This window comes from Natator depressus, chromosome 11 (assembly GCF_965152275.1).
Source record: "Natator depressus isolate rNatDep1 chromosome 11, rNatDep2.hap1, whole genome shotgun sequence".
NCBI lineage: Eukaryota > Metazoa > Chordata > Testudines > Cheloniidae > Natator > Natator depressus.
The window spans coordinates 18,963,921-18,980,965 of NC_134244.1; the positions used below are offsets into that span (position 1 = coordinate 18,963,921).

At 44.7% G+C, this 17,045-nt stretch overlaps 1 protein-coding gene across 1 annotated transcript in view; it reads right to left on the reverse strand.

Annotated features, from left to right (window-relative positions):
* The window catches only part of DARS1 (aspartyl-tRNA synthetase 1), a 68,093-nt gene extending 54,762 nt beyond the window's left edge, over positions 1-13,331 (reverse strand). Inside the window, exons 1-3 of the mRNA XM_074967284.1 lie at positions 13,037-13,331; positions 11,408-11,465; positions 2,378-2,470 (exon numbers count right to left, since the gene is read on the reverse strand). Of these exons, the coding sequence (XP_074823385.1) occupies positions 2,378-2,470; positions 11,408-11,465; positions 13,037-13,102 (217 nt within the window). The 5' untranslated portion in view covers positions 13,103-13,331. The remainder of the gene's footprint in view (positions 1-2,377; positions 2,471-11,407; positions 11,466-13,036) is intronic.
* Between the last annotated feature and the right edge of the window lie 3,714 nt (positions 13,332-17,045).

The window sequence follows — 17,045 nt, forward strand, 5'->3', positions numbered from 1 at the left end:
CGAGAATCAGCCACTAGTCCCAGCTGGGCTGGAGAGGGCGGGACTTCCCCTTCCCCTGCAAGGAGTGGCTGGGGCTGCGTCAGACCCACCCCCAGAAACCTCCCCCAACTGAAGGAAGCTCAGCATCCTTCCCTGCTTCCTGCCCCCATCACTCCTCAGCTGCAGGGGGGAGGAGGTCACTGTACAGGGAACTGCTCCCCTATCTGCCCAACCCCCATGCATCCGGAACTCCCATACCCACTCCAAGCCTCACCCTGTACACCCAGAACCACCCTCACCCTCCATACCCGAACCCCACTGCACTGAACCTCAACCCCTGCATCTGGAGCCCCCTGCACACAGACCCCCTGCCTCCAGACCCCTCCCTTGCACCCAAACCACCCCCCACTGAGCTCCCTGGACTCAAACCCCCCATTCTGACAAGCTCCAGCCCCTTGCACCACCCTGATCCCCCACATCCAGACCCCCCTATGCCACTGACTCCAATTAGCTGCACCCGGACCCCCAACCCACCAAGCCCCACTCCCCCAGCACCCAGATCCCCCTCTGAGACCTCCACCGAGCCCCAACCACTTTCACCTAGAAGCCCCTAAAGAGTTCCATTGCTCCTGCACCAGGAACCCCTCTAACGAGCCTATGCATCCAGATCCTCCCACACCTAGACCCAGCACTGAGCTGTCTGCACCCAGACTGTCCCGCACAGAACCCTCTCACCCCACACCTGGATCCCTCCACACTGGGCCCCTCCACACTTGGATCCTCCCTGGTTGAGCCTGCCTGCCCCACACCTGATATACCTGACGCAGAGCCCCAGGGTGTTATGGGGCAGGCCCAGGCCTTGTGCTGTATCAGAGTTGGGTGCAGCCTCACCGCTGAGTCCATGTCCAGGGGGTGGGGAGGCTGCAAGGTGATCTCCCACCTGCATGCAGCCCTTCCCCATTGCCATGCTGAAGCCTCTGCATTTATTTATTGACAAATAAAACTTGCAGAATTTTAAAATATCGTGTGCAGAAATTTCAATTTTTTGTTGCAGAAGGCACTCAGGAGTACAATTACAGAACTCAAGACAGATCTCCCTAAATTTAACGTTTTTAAATGAGAACAAATTAAAACTTTTAAAAATTATATAAAGAGAGTAATTGTCTTAAGGTTATTTTCTGATCTGAGGGTAGGAATCTGACAAAGCAAGAGGGATTTTCTATTGGAAAACAATAGAACAAGAACAAGCTCTCTCTCCCATTCTCTCTCGCTCTCCTTTTTTTTTTATCTCCACAGAAAGATTAACTAAACTGGTTTCTCAGGGAATTTCTTGGACTGAACTCTTCTCCCCTCTTTGCCTTCTGCATTTTTTCCTGTTCTCAGATTACTATCATGTGTAATTTCTGAGGACCATTTTCTTTATGTTCTTTTCTCCCGAAATCTGGGGAGGACTATCAACTCTCAACAGAATAGACAAAAACAACTGAAATCGGCCCAACAGTTGTCAGTGTCTGATGTAACCTGAAAGGCCAAAGCCTATTTCAGCTTGCACATTGCAAACGGATCTCAAGGGAGAACTTCTGGTTCCAGTGAAGAAAAATGGCTGTCAGCCTTGTATAAAAGCCCACAGTCCTCAGGACCTATAGAGGACTTTCCCTGTCTCTCAGTTGAGAAAGGTGCTTTTTTCGTTTTAATTTGAAGTTTTTTGGTAATCAAACTAAAATGGTTTTGTTTCCTTTACAGGACAAGATGGCAACAAAAACTAAGCCACAAGTTAATTATTCAGCTTGCAGAGTGATTTTGGTCTGTCCAGCGATTTGGAATGCGATTCAGTTTTACTTAGAAATCTGAATGTTTATGTAGCCGTGAAAGTATGCTTTAAAACAAACCTCTAAAGTTCAACTAGAATAGAATGACTAAGATTGTCTTTTTTTAAAACTCTTGGATACCTTTTGCCTATGAAGTAAAATAGTAAAAGCAATGCTACATTCACAAAATGTGTTATTTCAACACAGATTCCAGTTTAACAAAGAACAACCTCAGAGTCTCTCTTCTCCCAAAGATTATACAGAGGGGTGGTGAGGGGGAGAGGGAGAGAGAGGGAGAGACTGCTACTGTCTCAAATTATCACACATGGCAGCAAGATGGCAGCTCCAATACTCTAATTTGTATTGTTTTTACGATAACTAAAATTTAATTGTGAAATAAATGCCAGTAATTGTTTTGAAAAAGGATAGTGAAATTCTGGAAGTAAACTGGTATTTTCTTGTGACACACACATAAGTAGTGGAACTTTTATAATGTTGCTTCTCTCTGGTGAAGGACACATTGTAAGAAAAATACAAAATACTCAGTTTATTGTAATATCAAAACAAGAAAAAACTTGAATGCATCTCACCTTTAGCTCTGCTTGTATGAATCCTGCCACGAACCCAAACCACTTCATCAGCTTTCTCTACTGTCAAGTCATTTATTCGAACCAAAACTCGATCTGTATCAAATGAAAGTTATTTTGGTATGTTGATCTTAATATAAATATTTTTTGTCATTGCATTCTAAACACTGTACTTCTCTACAGCACTTGTACATCTTTGTATGATAAAACCAAAACCATTACTAATTATTTACAGCATACTGGGTTTAAAAAGCATTAAAAATACCACAATCCCATTTGCAACATGCTATGAATTGTTTTGATCAACTAGCTTTAAGCTGGTTCAGGCTAGTTTATAGGTTGACTTGTAATTGTCACTGGGGACAAGGTCTAAATGAGTTTAGAGATTAGAAGTAATGTAGGTAGAAAGTCATGCTGGACATCAGTTTCTAAACTCTGTTAATTAATTAATGCATTTACAGCCCTTTGGAGACATAAAACCTTATAAGAGGTAAATCATTTTGCAGGTAGGTGTACCTGCAAAAAAGCATGAACCAGAAACACTACAGAGCTATGGATCCATAAAAAATTCTACATGAGCAAATCCAACCTTATATAACTCCATACTGACACAGAGGGCCTAAATAACTTTAAAAATATGGTCCAGGGTGCTGTGGAAGAACAGGGCTTATGCTTTGAAAGTGCAATCTCTGTGTAACAGACAGTCTTTTACAGGTCTGACAATGATTGCTTTGAGTCAGAATTCCCACATTATACTTTGGGAGTTAGTCTCTTGGTCCTTTCGAAAACCCCACTAGACATGTTTCTGCATCTTTAGCTGCTTAAGTATCCAAGGAGGCTGGATTTTTAAAGGTATGTCTACACAGCCCATGGGAGTGAGCCTCCAAGCCTAGGCTGACAGACTTGAGCTAGCATGGCTAATGCTTGCACTGTAAAAATAGCTGTATAGACAGCACTTTGAAGTTGCAGCTCAGGCTCTTGAGCCTAAGGAAGGGGTGGGCTTCAGAGCCAGAGCGTCAGCGCAAACCACACATTCAAAGCACTGAATGTACAGCTATTTTTACAGTGCTAGCCAACCTGAGCTCGCTCCCATAGGCTGTGCAGACATAACCTCCAAGCCTAGAAATTTGTATACCATCTTTGGGCTGGTACTGAAGTGCCATGTTATATTAACTATAGCCAAATGGAGACTGGGAAATAGAAAGGAAAAAATTCCAAGAATGAAGGAAGTGACACTAGAAAACCAAAAGCCATTCTGAAAATAAGGCTTCGTCTAGATTAGGATATAAAGATGTGGTGTTAGATCATGTTAGCAAACATATGCTAACTAACATTATAAAAGTCCAAGTTCCTCCTAGGCTTTACCAGCTTGCTAAGTGCTATACAGTGCACTGTCTACACTAGACTTCATAATGTATTCACTAACGTGGTCTAACGATACAAAGGACATTTATAAAGATAGTGGTTTAAGTGTCTTGATTAAAGTGCAATTTTGGAAGCAATGAATATTGCTTTTAAGTTTTAAGACATCACTAATTTGGAATGAAGAATGGAAAGTCAGTTAAGAATGAGAACTTCACTTACTACATGCTTCTGTGCATCTCAAAAATCTAAAGACCACATTTATTTATTTTTTAAATTCCTATAAATGGGAAATATGTGTGGCCAGTCAAGGGCAGAATATGGCCCATAAAGTAGTATATTAAAGCATTGGAGAAAATATTTGTAAAATAAGTCCACAGTTAAAGGGATTAACTAACCAGACAACTGACATTTCACACTGTTGCTAACAGTTAATACGGTAACTCCACGAGAGTAGATTTATTTCTACCTGTCTCCTCAATTGCACTTCTTCCTAATTTCTTGGCTGTAATTTTTCTGAATATTGAGCACTCACTTTTATTTTTAAACAGTATCTAATGTTCAGTTACAGTATAAGTAACATTTTATAACCCACAAATTCTAGCAACATCTAATCATTCATAGTTGATATGTGGTGAAACCACTACTCATTAAAAGGAATAATATTTTTTTCTTTACAAGAGATATGTAATACCGGCAATCTAAGGTAACACAGAGCTCCATCCCTGCGTCTAGGCTTCTCCATTCAGTGGGATCCACCTTTTCCAAATACCAAATTTAATTTCCCCGACTAGAAACCCGATCACCCCTACTCCGAGCTTCCCTTTCCATCAAAACTCTCCCAAAGCTTGCCCACTCCAGATTACCGTCTGCCATTCTGAACTCCTTTCTGCCTTTGAATGCCTTTCAAATCTTGCCCTGCAATGGTATTATTCTCTATTGGGTTGGGATTTAATTTCTGGGAATTTAGTTTTTGGTTTGGAAAATTCTTTTTTCTTTTTGACAACGACGTGAGTACATTAAGATAGTTCTGGGTAATACATCCATCATTTCACCCAAAATTCTGTTAGCAACACATTCATAGTTGATTTGCAATTAGCACTACTCCTCCAAATAGGAAAGAGCTAGTCATTCCTTTGCAAATAACAGACACTAGAAACAAAAAGCTACAAAATGGAAGTACGCAGAAGACTCAAACAAAAAAATCTACCCAACTGGAAAGGGTGATATCCGACAACAGCTCCCTATCTTCGAATTTCAGCATTGCTATTGCAAATATGCAAATGGTACAACCTCTAGTTTCCAGCAGCTCTAAAAGTTCGATATTTAGGCAGAACTAGAATTACCTTAATTTAAAACTGCAATGTTTCAAAGCTACAAATTTTTCCAGGGGCTAACGAAGACAGACTGATGTGTCACTCTTTTTACGAATCTCTAACGCATTAGACATGACCAGCAATCTGCATTAAATTAACATTTCTAAAAGTTTACTGTACACAATGGTCCAGCTTTCATCAGACAACTCACATTTTGCTATGAATTTTTATAAAATTCAAATTTCTTTTTAAACTATTTCACCTTACATAGAAAGGGTAATAAAAGCAGCTCCAAAGAGAGGAATAATAAATAAAACTATTTTTCCAGAAGTAAACAGCTACTTTTGTAGCTTGTTGCTTCTCTAACATTTCTAAAATTCATCCTTCTGTCCTCTCTCTGCTGACATGCTGATTGTTCATGCCAAGATTTGTTCTTGCCTTGAACGACTGTAACCCTGACCCTCATCTCTCTTCAAGGCACCCAACAAGTTGCAGCTAAAACAATCCTCCCTTCATGCTGTTCCAACTATGTCCCCTCTCCCAGGAGTCCCTTTAATGGCTATCTTTTCCCAGATCAAACTCAAGCTCCAAGTCCTCACCTTCAAGGTGCTACCCATTTTTGCTTCTGCCTACATGTCAACCTTTATTTCTATCTACTGTCCTGTTCACTACGTAAGTTGTGCCCATTCTTTTCACCTTGTTGTTCCCTCTGTCTCTTCCTCCCACTTGTGCATCTATACCTTTTTTCTTTACTGTGCACTACACCCAAAACAGCCACTTCCTTTTAGGGTGACAAAAATCCTCACCTGCTGTTCAAAACACACTATTAAATTACCTATTATCCACTAACTCCACTCCAGCTTCTCTTGTGCCTGACCTTATTCTAAACAAGGAAAAATTTAACCAATAAAACAAGCTGTATCAACTGTACAAGTCAATCTTTATTGTAAACCAAGCTCTTTCATTCCCTCCCCTAAATCTTTGTCTTTATCAGTGTTTGTCCAATTTCGATTGTACATTCCTCGAGGCAGGGTCTCTGCCTTCTGATATTCCTATGGTGCTGCATAAATAAAAAAGGCAGATGACTTATGTAGGTTGAGCAAAAAGAGCTGAAACTCAAAAGCTGTAAAGATGCAAATAGTTACAGCAAGGGGAAATGGGCTAAAAGGAGGGAAAGTCAATTGGGGTTTAATTAGCAATCACAGCCTGAAGCAGACAGGAAAGATTCTAAAGACATGATTTAATGGGACGTGAGAACATCAGGGTTGCCAACATTAGCAGAAGAGAGACTGAATTTATAGTTACAAACAGGCCATGACTGAAGGAGGAAATGGGTTTGAAATCAGTGTAGTAGGGAGGAGTACCTATGAAAATGTTGTGTGAAGTAGCCCAACAATTTTGACTTAGGTTTGGGGAGAAACAGGAATCCATGAATATAGTGGGATGATAATGGTCCTGCTTCGTAGACTGGGAGAATAAATTGGCTGTATTATTCTGTACTTTTCAGCCTAATTATCAAGTGACTAATGATTTTGGGTACTCAACTAAGATGTCTCAAAATGTGGGCACTAAAAAACTGAAGTATTCAAAATCACTAATCAGTTCTGAAAATTTATGCTACTAAATTTGAGAAGCAATTTCATTAAACAAGTTGCGAAGTGACTGAGGATCAAAGAAGGATGTCTTCTAGCAATGTTCCAAGATAAGGAACAAATTTAGAGATGCAATATGGGGAAAAAATACGTTTGGGGTCAAGGGAGCTAAGTAAAAATCCCAGTCACAAACATCCAAAGACACAAGCCAAAAAGGACTTTTTATCCAGGTGAACAGACAGTTAGTTTCAAAAGCTAAAGTTGGAGTGGGAAGTTAGTGTGGAGTTAGAAGCCAATGGATAATACAGACAAAAAGAAAGGACTTCACCTAAAAGTGATAAGTCAAGGTTAAAGATGACACCACCCCCTCAAGAGGAGATGGCCAATTTATTTGGATCTTGACATCAACCTAAAGGCACTTCATAGGGAAAAGTGAAATGAGAGACAGTAGAAAGCAAGTATTCAAAGAGGAATGTGCTGGATAAATAGCATGAGCAACAGTATTCAATTACACATCCTACTTGATCTCAGTATGACAAGACTAATCCATAATGAGAGGCAATGAGATGTTTTTATCCTGTGAACTTTCGACACACAGTGATCACCACTTTCTTTAAAGTACAAAAGCTTTTAGCAGGGAAGTGACTATATGGTTAGACTGTAGGGAGAATACAGCAACTACAATTGTAAGGACTTGTGAGAAGATCTGAGCAGCAGAACATGTAGACAAGAAAGTACTTTTCCACTGTTTTTCTTTTAAACTAATATTGTTTCTCCTTATAAATCCCAACTTTTCTCAGGCATGTTGGTTCTGTGGACCTTGTAATCTGAAGAAAACATTTTCAGATAAGTATAGAGAAAATGTCTTATTTTTCAGTAAGGCAAAATCCACAAATCCTCAGACTGGGATTTTAAAAGTAAGAGAATTTCTGGGGGTGAGGGTGTTAATTTTGATGAACTAAACAAAGTTTTCTTTTTTCCTTCTTGAACTCACCTATTGAAGAACTACAGCACCGGGCACTCTCCTGCCAAAGCATGGGTTGATAACCATATGGCCCAATTACAGATGGGTCTGTTAGACTCTTTTGGGCAAGAACATGGCTATTGACCTTAAGGAGTTTGCTCTAATTTATGACAGAGGAACCCTATTACATGGTTTGTATGTCTTCAATATACATCATTTAATCCACCTGGAAATTGATGGTTTTGCAACTCTTGTCACTCTCTGAAGGATCATATAGGAAATCTAGGTTTATGGGTCTGCAATCTCTTCTTGTGTAATGTAGGACAATCTGTCCCTTATGTCACGCTTTGTTTATTATGATCCCTGAAAAATCTGTTTCTCTGTAGAACAGTCTATACTTCTTCCTGTGCTGTCCAGTCATCATCTTTTTTTTTTCTTTGCTTCTGTTAGTGTGCTGCCACAATTTTACCCAATTTCTAGAAGCTGTTGAGAACTCTATGATGATTTTCCACATGTAAATCCACATGTGCCTACATATAGCATGTTGTAATTCATGACTCTGGTTGAGAAGGGGAGTGTGTCCATATGGACGTCAGAGAAGAACAGTTAATATAAACTTTTTCCAGAAGGACGCACCCAAATTATGGACTCTCTTGTCTTGAGTGGTAGTTCCTCCAAGACTGTCAATCCAAGCAGGATACCTTGGGGTAGATATTGCTGATGCTGTTAGGGACAAACCAAACTCATAATTTCCTTTAAGCAATAAGACCATTCTTCTGTCAGTGGAGTCCTTTGGTAAGAGGCCTCCTTTCCTATGTTGCCACACACTCAATTAAGAATGAGAAAGTGGCATCTACCTTGGTCTTAGATTTGTGTACCTGCCCCCAGTATCCATGCTCCCCAGCTGCCACCCTGCCCACATCCCCTACTCCCCACCGAAAACCTGGGCATCCAGGTTCCAGTTCCCTATCCGCAGGCAGTTTTGCAGGGCCTTCAGCCAGGGAAGGCACATCCCAGCACTTCTTTCCCTGGCTGCAGCCCCACAAACCTGCCTTCTCTTATTGGCAACTGCTGCACAATGGCAACTTTTTGCTAGTAACCAAGAGGTTGCTAATAAGCAGAATCTATTGAATTTCCCACGGCTGATGCACTTTCCCCCTTCACAGCATTTCTGGTGGCGTTTCTTTGGATTTGAGATCTCTGGTGCAGGGTCCTCCCTGATAGGCAAAGAAGAAGGGTACTGCGCTTTATCAAGATAAGGAGGTCCACAGGGCTGCTTGGTGGAAGGTCTGAAACTAGCAGAAGGGAACTGTTCTTGGGACTCCACTGTGGTGCAAATCTCCAAACCAAGAAGTTCTGGAACACCAGATCTGCTTGCTGGGGTAGTCAGTGTCCCCTTGGAGAAAGGCATAGGGGGAAAAGCACCTTGGGCAACCCTTGAAGAATGGAAAGGAGGGTTAGATGAACAGTCTGCGGTTGGCCCATAAACGCATATCATATTTTCTTTGTTAGTACATCTTGACATGTCAGTTCCTTATCCTTCTGTGGCCCGATATAGTTTGTGCAGAGCTGCAATCACCAGTAATGGCTATGGATGTAGTATCCAGCAGCTTCCTACAGCCTTTAGATTCTCTGGCCTGTAAACAGCAGCAGCACAGGTTAGCCACCCCCAGTACGCACCCACGGGTTTCAGGCAGGTTTGTACATGGGATGATTAGCCTGTGCTGCTGCTCCTACTTCCTGTTGTACTGCAGCTACAGTATTATTTTTATTGTGCTAGTTCAGATGAGAGCTAGCGCAAGCATGTGTACACAAGCTGCGAGTCAACCTCCCAGCTCATAATGTAGATGAAGCCATTCATCTATTTTAGGGAGGCACTGCTTTCTGCTACTCCTGTGCCTCTTTCTCCTCCTCCCCTCATTTGCTTGCCTTGCTCTGCATTTCCCTGAGGAGAACCCACACAATCCCTTTCTTGGAGAGGCAGCAACTGCCAAGTCTTGGTCTTCTTGCAGAAGAGGCAGAGATCTCCCTTTACACATTCCATTATGGAGGATGCGTAAAAGGGGCAGGTTTTTCCTTTAGTTTTACTATTTTCTGCCATGGTTTCTTGCTTCTAAGGCTATGAGCAGAGACTAGTCCAGTGGTTAAGGTGCTGGATCACAGGAGACCTGGGTTCAATTCCTCATTCTGTCACAGACTTTGTGACACCTTGGGCAAGTCACTTAGTCTCTTTGTACTTCAGAACCGAATCTGTAAAATGTGAATACTTCCCCATTTCACAGTGAGGATAAAAATCCATGTTTGTTAGGTGTTCATGTACTGCGATGAGAGCCATAAGTACATATATAGTTACATGGCTAGACAGCTGCTGCAATATCTCAGAGTGCTTACTCCAAACCAAGGGAACAAATGCTTTCCATGTCCTAGGACTTGCTGAACTAATTTAAATGTTAGTAAATCAGTTTTAGAACGGTAACATTGTACATGGCAACTTTATTTTAATCCTGAGAAAGAGTCAAGCCTGCAGTGGGGGACAAAGACAAAACTCTTGGTTCTTCAGGGGACATTTAGGTCGCTTCAGTGACTGAAAGGTCTGTCTCTACTTCCAGTACTGCCAACAAGCTGAAGAGGCAGCGTGAGGAACTGTAGATCTTTCCCAGCTGAAGAATGAATATTTTAACAAATTAGGCCATGTCTACACTGCAGGGACAATAGCAGCATAGCTATGGTGCTGTAGCTCTGCAAACATAACCCTGTAGCACAGGGGTGGGCAAACTTTTTGGCCCGAGGGCCACATCGGGGTTGCGAAACTCTATGGAGGGCTGGGTAGGGAAGGCTGTGCCTCCCCAAACAGCCTGCCCTTCCCGCCCTGACTGCCCCCCTCAGAACTGCTGACCCATCCAACCCCATTGCTCCTTGTCCCCTGACTGCCCCCTCCCAGGATCCCACGCCCCTAACGGCCCCCTGGGACCTCACCACATTCCCCTGACTGCCCCTCCAGAACCTCTGCCCCTTATCCAACCCCCCCCCCCCCCCCACACACACACACACACACACTCCCTTCCCCCTTACCATGCCGCTCAGAGCAGCAAGACTGGCAGCCGCACCACCTGGCCGGAGCCAGCCGCGCTGCCTGCATGGCGGCGTGGCTGCAGGGGAGTGGGGACAGCAGGGAAGGGGCCAGGGGCTAGCCTCCCCAGCCAGGAGCTCAAGGGCCGGGCAGGACAGTCCCGCGGGCCGGATGTGACCCATGGGCCGTAGTTTGCCCACCTCTGCTGTAGCAGATGCAGCCTGCAGTAATGGAAAGGGTTTTTCTATTTCTGCAGGAACACCATGTCCCTGAGTGATAGAAGCTAGGTCGACAGAAGCATTCTTCCATCAACCTAGCTGCATCTACACCAAGGATTAGGTCAGCATAGCTTCAGCACTTGGGATTGGATTTTTTCATACCCCTGAGCGTTGTAGCTATGTTGACCTACATTTTAAGTGTAGATCTGGCCTAAGTGACATCCATATTTTATTGCCTAATATTTCATCAGCTGTCTTTGCAGATCAATGCAAATGCTTTCAGAGCCTTTAAACATTTCAAAGCAGTAATTCTGGAGTAACAATTAGAATTAATTTTTTTTTCAAACACCTGTGATCTAGTAGTATAAATGGACACAGATAGGGAGACAAGTAGTGACAAGGGAGACAGAAAAACAGTCTAGCAAAGAAGTGTTCTAGATCAAAACTGGAACCACAAGTATCCAACATAGTATAAATTGTTTTAGAAGTTTGTTTTGTTTTTGTAACTGACCTGATTTCTCTTGTGATTGTATCAGTGGTAACACGCCATATCTCTCCTTAGCATAATCCTAAAAGGTGTTGGAAGGGACAAACAAAAATTATTTTTGTCAAAGAAATCTATACAAAAGCACGGAAAAAATAATTACGTAGTCAACTGGCCCATGTCAGGACAACAGGGTAATCTAAAATAATTATAGCATTATTCCCTATAAGCTTCCCTATGTGTTACTACGATAGCCAAGACGAGCTGATGTATCATTGACAACTGCTACAAGATTAAATGCACGGGAACAGGGCATTATAAATGGAGGGATCCCAATCCTTGAATCCATTTTCTCTCTTAGTCCCCTGGAGCCCAAGTCTGCAGTGAACAAAGTAAAGTTCATCAATTTACTCAGGTGTGTGCCTGACAAGTGAACAGATTTGGCATTTTTCTTATTCTATTAGAATATTTTGGCAGTTGTGTACATTTACTGGCAGCTAATAGAGGCTTACCAGTTTCTATTATTTTTAGTGAAGCCATCTCTGCCCAGAATTAATTATGAAGGGTTCATTTTTCACATTTTAAAATTAAACAAGTCCGCTCCCTGGGCACGTGTTATTGATGTTTGTTCCACACGCCATTACTAAGGCTATGTCTACACTACTGCGGTAAGTTGACCTACACTACACAACTTCACCTTCCTGAATAACGTAGCTGGAGTAGATGTATCTTAGGTCGCGTTACCGTGGGGTCTACACCGCGGGGCGGGGGGGTTGACAGGAGACTTTCTCACATCGACTTTTGTGGGGAGCGGGGGGGTGTAGAATACAGGGGTAAACTGGAGAGTGATCTGCTGTCAGCTTGGCCGGTCTTCACTAGACCCACTAAAGCGGCCACCGGTGGATAGATCTCAGAGCCTGGATCCGGCTGTAGTGTAGATAGAAAAGGAGTACTTGTGGCAGCTTAGAGACTAACCAATTTATTTGAGCATAAGCTTTCATGAGCTACAGCTCACGTAACCTAAGGTAATGTTTTCTTTATCTGCAAAAAGACTTCGGTTTTCCACTTTTTCAGCTTTGACCTGTGATCTCAAAGTGTAAGACACAGACGCTTCCCAGGCCACCAGTTATACTCAGGCCGTAACTCCTATTTCGGCGCAGTGACGCTGAGGTGTTGATCTGGCACCTGACTGCCCCATGAGAATAACTGGAGTGTTTCTCATTGCTCGTGTGGGGACCCCGGTCGCGCACACACCTACGACACAACCCCACGAAGGATAAAACGCCATTAGTTTCTTGGGGGCTCAGACACGAGACTGAGAGGGGCCGCATCAGCACAGATATGGCCACACAGAGGTGCAGCTGCCCCCTTTGGGAGAGGGGGGAGGAGCCCCTGTGACAGGCCAACTCCCGAGGCTGGGCACAGGTCCTCTGGGAGCCCGGGGGAGCGGGACGCGAGCACGAAGCCATCTCCCGTGGTGTGGGCACTGCCTCCCTCTGCCCTGCCCTGGGGGGGAACCTTAGGGACACCTGCCTCCCCTCCCCCAGGGCCTCCTCTCCAGCCAGCAGCCCCCGAAGGCCCGCCCGTCCCTCGCGGCAGCCCACACACCCCTCCACCCGGTCCCGGTGCTTTCTCCCTCACACCGCCCGGACCCACATCGGCAGGCGGCGGCTCCATGCTAGCTCGGTCGCGCTCCTGGCTCTTGCGGGCGGCGCTGGGCATCTGGCCGGTTCCTGCAGCGGCGTCTGCCCCTCGGCGGCTCCCGTACAGGACGTGGCGAACCCGCTCCCTCCCCCAACTCCTCGGCTCTAGCCGCACACACTACTCAGTCCGCTGTGCCGCGTGGCCGCACAGCTTCCGGGCGCGCAACGCTCGCGAGAGTGGCTGTCGGCAACGGGAGAACATCTATCGGTGGCCGTGCCCGCCTGGGCAGACGCGCAGAGAGGTCCGTTCTCTCGCGAGAAGTGGCCAGCCTGCTCGCGGCGTTCCTTTTCCCCCGTCCCCACAATGGCATCTCCTCTCGCTCAGGCTCCTCCCCGCCCCCTGGGAGACTGGGGAGCACCCGCCCCCCGGCACGAGCTGGGGCCTTGTCCAGCGGCCTGGCTCTGGGCGTCCAGCCCCGCTCCCCAGCCCCCGCCTGTGTACCCGGTGCCTGGGGAATAGCACGCGCTGAGGCAAACCCAGGTGCTTCCGCCTGTATAGGTGCCAGCGCCCAGCTGATGCCAGAAGGGGAGGTTGTGCCCAGCTGCTTGGTGCCGTGGCTGCTTCTCCTCCCCTGCCCCCCAAGACTGGGGGGGGGGGCTGGTTAGCACAAGAGTCCAGCTTAAATTGGAGTTTCGAGTGTCTGCGTTTGGCCTCACAAATCTCTTGCTGTATGACTGGCGTTCCCCACTCCCTGCCCTGCTGTGTAGTATTCTGTGCTGGCTCTAGTCCAGCTTCGCGGCCTGCTCGAGTCCCTGTGGTAATTTCCCCTTCTAGCTCCATCTCATAGAGCTATGCACTGTAGCAGCCATGGACTCACATACATCACGCAAGACAAAACCTCTTCCTCGCCCCCTGAATTGCAGCATGCAGTTGGAAGGCATCAGCAAAAGGCACAAAATCTGCTTTGTATGCAGTGTTGCTGTAGCCCTGTTGGTTCCAGGATATTAGAAAGATACGGTGGGTGGGGTCATATCTTTTACTGGAGCAATTTCTGTTGGTGAAAGAGCCAAGTTTTCAAGCTACACTGTCCTCTTCTTCAGGTCTGGGAAAGGTACTGAGCGTCATAGCTAAATGCAAGGGGAAACAGATTGTTTAGCATAAGCAGGTTTCGGAGTAGCAACTGTGTTAGTCTGTATTCGCAAAAAGAAAAGGAGTACTTGTGGCACCTTAGAGACTAACCAATTTATTTGAGCATAAGCTTTCATGAGCTACAGCTCACTTCATTGGATGTATTCAATGGAAAATACAGTGAGGAGATTTATATACACACAGAACATGAAAAAATGGGTGTTTATCATGCACACTGTAAGGAGAGTGATCACTTAAGATTGACAGAGCCAGAAGAGTACCCAGAAGTCACCTACTACAGGACAGGCCCAACAAAGAAAATAACAGAACGCCACTAGCCGTCACCTTCAGCCCCCAACTAAAACCTCTCCAACACATCATCAAGGATCTACAACCTATCCTGAAGGACGACCCATCACTCTCACAGACCTTGGGAGACAGGCCAGTCCTTGCTTACAGACAGCCCCCCAACCTGAAGCAAATACTCACCAGCAGCCACACACCACACAACAGAACCACTAACCCAGGAACCTATCCTTGCAACAAAGCCCGTTGCCAACTGTGTCCACATATCTATTCAGGGGACACCATCATAGGGCCTAATCACATCAGCCACACTATCAGAGGCTCGTTCACCTGCACATCTACCAATGTGATATATGCCATCATGTGCCAGCAATGCCCCTCTGCCATGTACATTGGTCAAACTGGACAGTCTCTACGTAAAAGAATAAATGGACACAAATCAGATATCAAGAATTATAACATTCGTAAACCAGTCGGAGAACACTTCAATCTCTCTGGTCACTCAATTTCTGACCTAAAAGTGGCAATTCTTCAACAAAAAGACTTCAAAAACAGACTCCAATGAGAGACTGCTGAATTGGAATTAATTTGCAAACTGGATACAATTAACTTAGGGTTGAATAAAGACTGGGAGTGGCTGAGTCATTACACAAAGTAAAACTATTTCCCCTTGTTTATTCTTCCCCCGCCCCCGTTCCTCAGACGTTCTTGTTAACTGCTGGAAATGGCCCACCTTGATTATCACTACAAAGGGTTTTCTCTCCCCACCCCCCACTCTCCTGCTGGTAATAGCTCATCTTAAGTGATCACTCTCCTTGCAGTGTGCATGATAAACACCCATTTTTTCATGTTCTGTGTGTATATAAATCTCCTCACTGTATTTTCCACTGAATGCATCCGATGAAGTGAGCTGTAGCTCACGAAAGCTTATGCTCAAATAAATTGGTTAGTCTCTAAGGTGCCACAAGTACTCCTTTTCTTTTAGCATAAGCACTTACCACACGTTCTAAGACCTGAAGAAGAGCTTGAAAGCTTGTCTCTCTCACCAACAGAAGATGGTCTAATAAAAGAGATTACCTCACCCATCTTGTCTCTAAAATCCGGTTTGAGAGCAATGTTCCCTCTAATTTTTTACAGGTTTCAGAGTAGCAGCCGTGTTAGTCTGTATTCGCAAAAAGAAAAGGAGTACTTGTGGCACCTTAGAGACTAACCAATTTATTTGAGCATAAGCTTTCGTGAGCTACAGCTCACTTCCTCGGATGCATTCAGTGGAACAGCCACGTGCGGAATGAATTTTGTTATGAGCACCAATATGGAGGTGATGTTTGGCAGGGGTGGGGCTGAGGGGTTCAGAGTGTGGGAGAGGGCTCAGGGTTGGGGCAGAGGATTGGGTGTGAGGGCTCTGGCTGGGGGTGCAGGCTCTGGGGTGGGGTTGGGAATGAGGGGTTTGGGGTGTAGGCTGCGGCAGGGAGAGAGGACACCCCCCAGCCCTCTCTCGCCGCATCGGGCCAGGGGAGAAGTGCCTCTTCCCGGCCACGGCAGTTCCTATGCCAGGGAAGAGGCGTCTCTCCCCCGGCGACGGCAGCTCTGCCGGAGCAGAGGCACATCTCCCCCGGCCACAGCCCTTAGTCTGCTGCACAGACGTGCAACTTAGAGGGAACGTAGTTTGAGAGTCTTTGTGATACCTCTCCAGCACACAGAGGAAAGTAAGTTTAGATAGCATATTGATAGTTGTATTATTATTTAACAGTAATATAAGAGCATCAAAAAAAATTAGGCTTTCAAGAGGTGTCAGATTTCTCTTTCCTAGTTCTTACTGCTGCACTTAATGACAGCAAATGCAAATCCTGTGCCTCACCACTAGATAAAAGGTGCATTTGCTGCTATACTGGAAAGGCTCATTGCTCTCTGGAATTCCACTACCACTAAATTTGCTGCAGAATTGGCTTTTTCATTTAAAAAAAAAAAAAGTTTTTGTGACAGAACCTTCCAAATACAAACTGATGCAGTGATGTTTGCCTATGTCTGCAAACAGCTTGAAGCAATAGCTCTAAGTGAACTACCTTATTAAACAGGATAGTAACTCTGAATCCTAACGGTGGGGGTTTAAAGAGCAGCATTAACTGTTTCATTGCTGGTCCATTTACAAAAAACATCTATCTAATGTGCTTTTTCCACAGTCCAAACCACATCTCATGCCTCCCCATGTGTCATGATCTCCAACTATCCAAAAATCTCATCTTCCCCATGCAATACAGAAGTGCATTTTCAGTACAGAATTAGACAGCACACTGAAAATAAAAAAATCATAAATTAAAATATGACAACTGTACTAATTGTATTTATTCTTATATTTGATTAAATACAAAACTCAATTTTATGTGTATTTAAAGCTGCTGTAGGATTTCCAAGCAGTTGCCCCAGAGTGCCGCAGAGTCCAGGCCCCTTGGCACAAAATTCAGGTCAAGCTTGCTGAAGAGTAGAAGGGGCATTGTTTAAAGGTAAACAATAGCTCATCTGCTGCACCTTCTGTTATGAAAAATGGTTGACATTCATTGAGGCAATTTTATTGAAAACCATTTAATTC